The sequence below is a fragment of the Dipodomys ordii genome, unplaced genomic scaffold (assembly GCF_000151885.1).
Source record: "Dipodomys ordii isolate 6190 unplaced genomic scaffold, Dord_2.0 Scaffold13, whole genome shotgun sequence".
Lineage (NCBI taxonomy): Eukaryota > Metazoa > Chordata > Mammalia > Rodentia > Heteromyidae > Dipodomys > Dipodomys ordii.
In genome coordinates this window covers 9,161,507-9,167,506 of record NW_012267229.1, presented here as the reverse complement: position 1 = coordinate 9,167,506, position 6,000 = coordinate 9,161,507, and the positions used below count along the sequence as shown (strand labels likewise).

General features: G+C 37.5%; 1 protein-coding gene across 4 annotated transcripts in view; it reads right to left on the bottom strand.

Moving 5' to 3' along the window:
- Positions 1-512: 512 nt before the first annotated feature.
- Gpcpd1 (glycerophosphocholine phosphodiesterase 1) overlaps positions 513-6,000 on the bottom strand; it is a 53,854-nt gene continuing 48,366 nt past the window's right edge. For all 4 annotated transcript variants that reach the window (XM_013010889.1, XM_013010890.1, XM_013010891.1 and 1 more), the window contains one exon: positions 513-1,933. In XM_013010889.1, the coding sequence (XP_012866343.1) occupies positions 1,744-1,933 (190 nt within the window). In that variant the 3' untranslated portion in view covers positions 513-1,743. The remainder of the gene's footprint in view (positions 1,934-6,000) is intronic.

Genomic DNA, 6,000 nt, shown 5'->3' with positions numbered 1-6,000 from the left:
GGAAGAGAAAGGAAAGGAAGTGAGCAGCCAGCTGTGCATGGCAGTTACCAGATAAGCCATTCCTGGTAGATTCTCCGGCCTGTCCTCCAGATTTCAGGAAATGGCAGTGGAAAGGCACCTAGGAGCACTGGGACAGAGCCAGAAATGCAGGTATGTAGCTGATCATTACCATAACGGAATGGCCACTGTAGTATACAAACACCTGCAGATGAAACTTCCTGTTTCTGAAAGGACCCAATTCATACCAAATGTTATACAATGCCATGAGATTTCAGATCCTATCAGCACATAACTAAGACTGGAGCAAAACTGCATTTCTTGGCTTAAAATAAATAGAAATAACTTTTAATTTCATGTCTTAATATTCTCAGCTACTTCCAAAATACGTCAATACATAAATAAACTGCCTTGCAAAGAATACAGAGGGAAATGTAGAAGCAAAAGAAGCCATTGCTTCAGGTCAATACTAAATTTGTTTCTCAGAGTAACATTACAAAACCATTCTACAAAAGTGACACCTTCTGGAAATTTCATTTTATAATAAAATAAATCTGCCATTTTATTTAACATTCATTCTTAAGTTACAATTATTGTTGTTACAATCTGCTTCTAATGAAATAAACTTTAGTATAATCCTAAAAACATGCATAGATATATAGTAAGAAACTCTATACTCCTAGATAAATTACATGCATGATATATTAACCAATAAAGAATACCAATGTAAGAATTCAGGACATTTATTTTTCTGAATGAACATTTAACTACTGTACAACACATGCAAAACAAAGCCCCATCTAGCAACAGTGTGTAATAGGTCATGAGACACTATAAGCATATTTAAAATGCTTATGAATGGGCTTTATTTTTAGGCAACAAAATATTTGCAATCCTTGACATCTTCTTACACTCACCTAGCACCACAGATGCAAGGATTTTTTTAACAGTAAACGTGTACAATTTTATGCTTATAACCTAATGCATGCACAAGTCCAACTTATACTGTGATCTACTCTACTAAGTATGCAATACTTACTTCTTACTAATATTTTATACATTAAATTACCCTGCAGCATTTTTGGAATTTTAACATTTATACAAAGCAACTTTTGAAAGATTTATGAAACAAAGTTTCAAGGTTCACCTTCAGGCTGGTTTGGTTAAGCAAAAAAAAAAAAAAAAAATGGCAGCAGCCTTAAGGTTCATACTGAATGAAAATGGTACATGTGCGTATCAGTCCATGTAGAAATAGCTATATACACAGATGGCACAGGATTTGCTCAGGTGGAATAGCCAGTGCAAATGCATGCATTTGAGGTACTTATATTTCCATGGTCAGGTATAATTATGCATAGTCATTTTCCTCAAGTGCTAAAGATTACAGACCTGATCAAAATGAGAAGTTCTAAGTGTAAATAATGAGATCTATTTAAATAGTTAATTTCAAAGTTTTGCTTTTTTTTAAATAAAGATCTGTTTTAACATTATAGGCTTTACATATTTAGTTTAAAATAGTTACCAATAAATTTTCTCATTGTACCGAGAGTGACTGGTAATTATACCTGGCCAAATGATTTAAATAGCATACTGGAAATTCTTGCAAGAACTGTAGTGAAAGAATAAAATACTTCATTATTGCTTCATTGGACTGCAAAACCCAAAAGTCATAAATAATGCTCAGTGATGAAAATGTAATACCCAGAAGAGCAGCGCAGGCCCCCAAAGGCCTCTATTCAATAATCACTAAGCATTCTCCACGTTATCAATGCCGTTGGCATCCACATGAATATCAGTCTCCCCACACAGAGAAGAAGGGACAAAGCGGCTAACAGTGGGACACAAACAGCTCTTAAGCTCTGGCAATTCTTGCTTCAGGCGTTCCAATTGCTCCACTTGGAATATATTTGGCTGTTCAGGCATCCAATCATATATCCTATGGTGAAACAAACACAAAATACATAAAATAGTGCAATTTTAGGCTTTACTTAAGACTGCCCGACTTAACCTTTTCAAGAGAATTCAAGTACAAGATGCCTGGAACATCCATATTTCAGAGCTTTTGTTTAGTTTTTTAAAATGAAAGCATCAGCTTTATTTAAAAATCATTTTCTGTTAGGTATTGGTGGCTCACACCTGTAATCCTCCTCCTAAGGAGGCTGAGTTCAAAGCCAGCCTGGGCAGGAAAGTTCATGAGACTCTTCATCTCCAATTAACCACCAAAAAACTCATTAAGTAAGTGGCTTTGTGGCTTAAAGTGGTAGAGCTCTAGACTTGAGGAGAAAACCTCAGGGACAGTGCCCAAGCCCTCAGTTCATGACTGACAAATTATTTTCTTCTTCTTGGGCTATCTAAAAATGCAGAATAGCAGCACTGTTCTTTTGTACCCCTGATTACAAAGCAATTGAACCAGAAAATTAAAACCAAAGTTTATTAGTTATTCTGAAACTATCTGCCCTCCAAGTCACTCATTTAGCAATGCTACCTTTTACAGATGAAAGCTTGTAAGAGCCAGAACTCATACCCAGTTCTGACTTCAAGGTCAATAAAGAACAAGATCCAAAATGGGGATCCCAGAAAGAACCTTGGCACTGCTGTCAAGCAGAGAAGTTGGCCTGGAATGCCATACTGTGAAAGACAACTATGCAAGGCACTACAAGAGAATCTTTATGACACCATATGAGTGATGAAGTTCTTAAGATAATAAACACACTGACCCTATTAAACATCTGACTGCACTAAGACTTTCTGATAACTAAAAGTTAAGTGCAGGGCTTGGGGTGTGGTTCAGTGGTAGAGCATTTACTTGCCCAACATGTGTGAAGCCCTCAGTTTTGATCCTCAGCAATGAAAAAACAAAGACATGTTCTGTTTGTTTTTTAAGGAAGTAACTTCTAAGCTAGGTGCCAGTTGCTCACATCTGTGGATCTGAGGATTATGGTTAAAAGCAAGCTCAGGCAGGGAAGTCTCTGAGATTCTTATCTTTAGTTAACCACTAAAAAGCCAGAAGTGGAACAGTGGCTCAAGTGGTAGAGTGCTAGCCTTGAGCACAAAAACTCAGGAACAGGACCTGAATCAAGCCCCAGATGAGCACCAAAAAAAAAAAAAAGAATTAAGAGTGACAAAAATATGGGAGCTGGGGTGGCTACCAGGAGATGAGGACCATGGTTGGAAGAGAGCTCAGGCAGGAAAGTCCCTGAGATACTTATCTCCAATTAACCATAAAAAATGCTGAAAATTGAGCTACGTAGGGTCCAAGTGGTAAAACACTAGCCTTGAGCAAAAAAAGCTCAGGGACATATCCAGGCCTTAAATTCAAGCCCCAGGACCAACACAAAACCAAATCCAAAACCCAAAAGAAAGGGGCTGGGAAGGTGGCTCAGTGGTAGAGCGCTTGCCTTGCATGACTGAGGCCCTGGGTTCGATTCCTCAGTGCCCCGTAAGAAAAAAGAAAAAAGCCGGAAGTGGCACTGTGGCTCAAGTGGTAGAGGGCTAGCCTTGAGCTGAAGAGCTGAGGGACAGCGCCCAGACCCAGAGTTAAGGACCCCCGAAACAACAACAACAACAAAAAAGAAAAAAATAGTATGAGTATGCAAAAAACTGGAGACAAAAAAAATGTGAAACTAGGAAATAGGTTATGTTTAGTGACATGTACTGATAAGGCTAAAAGAGCTACCTAGTGCCCAGAAAAATGGGTGAAAATAGATTCATTGGAGACCCATCTCTGGAAATTTGACAAAGAGAAATTCTCCTAGCTCCCAGATTACTTAAGGACTAGTAACCAATATGGCTTCACAGTCCTCAAAGTCAATGCATAAACTGGAAATATGATAGAAAAATGTTGATCAAATTCTAATGAAAAATCATGACTTGCACAAAATCAAGTCACACTTCTAGACATAAAAGACCTAAAAATGTTTATACCTTCCTTTTTCAGGAAGGAGGTAAGTATATAAGGATCTTTCTTGGGACAATGTAAGGGTGTACATAAACCAATGAACTAGGTAAAAATGAGAAGATCTATTTAGGCTACAGGAAAAAGAAGGAACACAGTATATACCAAGTTCCTGTCTCTCAGGATGACGCTTGTGCCCACCAATGTGGGCACGTTAAAAGGAGTGCATGCTGAAGTGATTATGCAAAGGAGGCTCTGTCACTTCAGCAGCCTTTTAACTTAAGGGGAGTGTACTCCGGTGAGTCAGTGCCAGCATCCTGGCTACTGTGCTGCAGAATACTGCAGTTCTTTTTGGCCAACCACATGTTAGGAAAGAACTCTGCCACTGAGCTGTGTATCTCAGCTCCTAGAAATATTTTTTTTTTTATTAAAAGGAGGGAAGCAGGAGCAGCTTACTGTGTGGCTAGTACTCTCTCTGATAACAAAACTAGACAACCATTTGAAAAATGCCATCCCAAATGCAAAAACTCTCAAAATACTAGAAAGTCAAATAAAACAGCTCGTGTAAGATAACAAGTTTAAATATAAAATTTACTGTTTTAATGTCTTTTTAAAGAGGAAAAAAAAAGTTTGTGCCTATCCTTGAACACAGGGCCTGGGTACTGTCCCCAAGCATAAGCATAGCACTCTACCACTTGAACCATAGTTCCACTTCCAGCTTTTTGGATAATTTTGGTTAACTGGAAATAAGACACTGTTGCTGGGATGGCTTTGAACTGTGATGCTTAGATCTCAGTCCCTTTAGTAGGTTAGGATTACAGGTATGAGCCACCACCATCCAGCTGAGAAAATTGTATTTGAACATATAAAATAATCTCCATACCTTTTCTAAATGCATCAAACCACTAATCTCTCAAAACTTAATTTAGAAACATGCATGTAAATACAATAGCTAAAAGATTTAGGAGGTGGGGACTTGGCCAGAAACAATGGGAAGAAGAGACACAGATATTGCTGGGTTTTCTTTTGTTTCTTAGAGAAATGTTTGAAAATTTAAATATATACATGAAGTACTTTTGTTATATTTTAAAATACAATTTTCATAAGTAAAAATCTGTTGCAATATAATATACCTTATCTCACATCAGACTCTAAGAGAGTTCAATGCCAAGCTGTTCTCTGCAAAATACTATGCTCCTGCAACTCAACCCCTGCCCTGGTTCAGGGTCTTGCTTTAGCCTAAAACAAAAACCCTAACAAAGCCATTTTAATCATGGTCAAATTCCTACTAAGTTATTTCTCTTTAAAGAAACCAGCCAGGAAGAACTTTTTACACTGTTATGTAACTTTCTGTTCTCCACTGTATGTCAACATATGATTCTAACCAATCAAGGTCCCTGAGGTGAAGATTCAACTAAAAAGCTACACACTATATAATCTCACATTACATTTTTCTTACGAAAAATACTATGCAGTCATTCCTTTCTCCATACACATAAACTATTCACTTAAAATTTTAATTATTAGAAATACCTATTAAAAAAAAACAAACAGGTTGGGGCTGGGAAGGTGGCTCAGTGGTATAGTGCTTGCCTTGCATGCATGAGGCCCTAGATTCGATTTCTCAACACCACATAAGCAGAAAAAGCCATAAGTGGCGTTGTGGCTCAAGTGATAAGAGCGCTAACCTTTAGATGAAGAGCTGAGGGACAGTGCCCAGGCCCCACAACCGACCAAAAAAAAAAAAAAAAAAAGACACAGGTTATGCTATTTTATGCAAAATCAACCAAATATGTTAAAAGGCGGGCAGTATCTGGACTACAATTTAAAAACCAGACTAATTCAGACAACAGTGAAGGGAAAAGCTTTATTTAACAAGTGATATCACTTTGTAGAACAAAGAATAATATGAACTAAATCCTAGGACAGTGTTTAAGAGGACTGTAGATGCATCATTTCCTCTTTGCCTGAGACTACATGCCTATAATTCCACCAGTAAGTAAACAACATTCCAACCTAAACCTTCTTTATACTAAAGAACTGGTGGTTGTGAAATCTACACCCAGAAAGATGATTAAAAACAAAAACACAAAATAACAACAAAAACA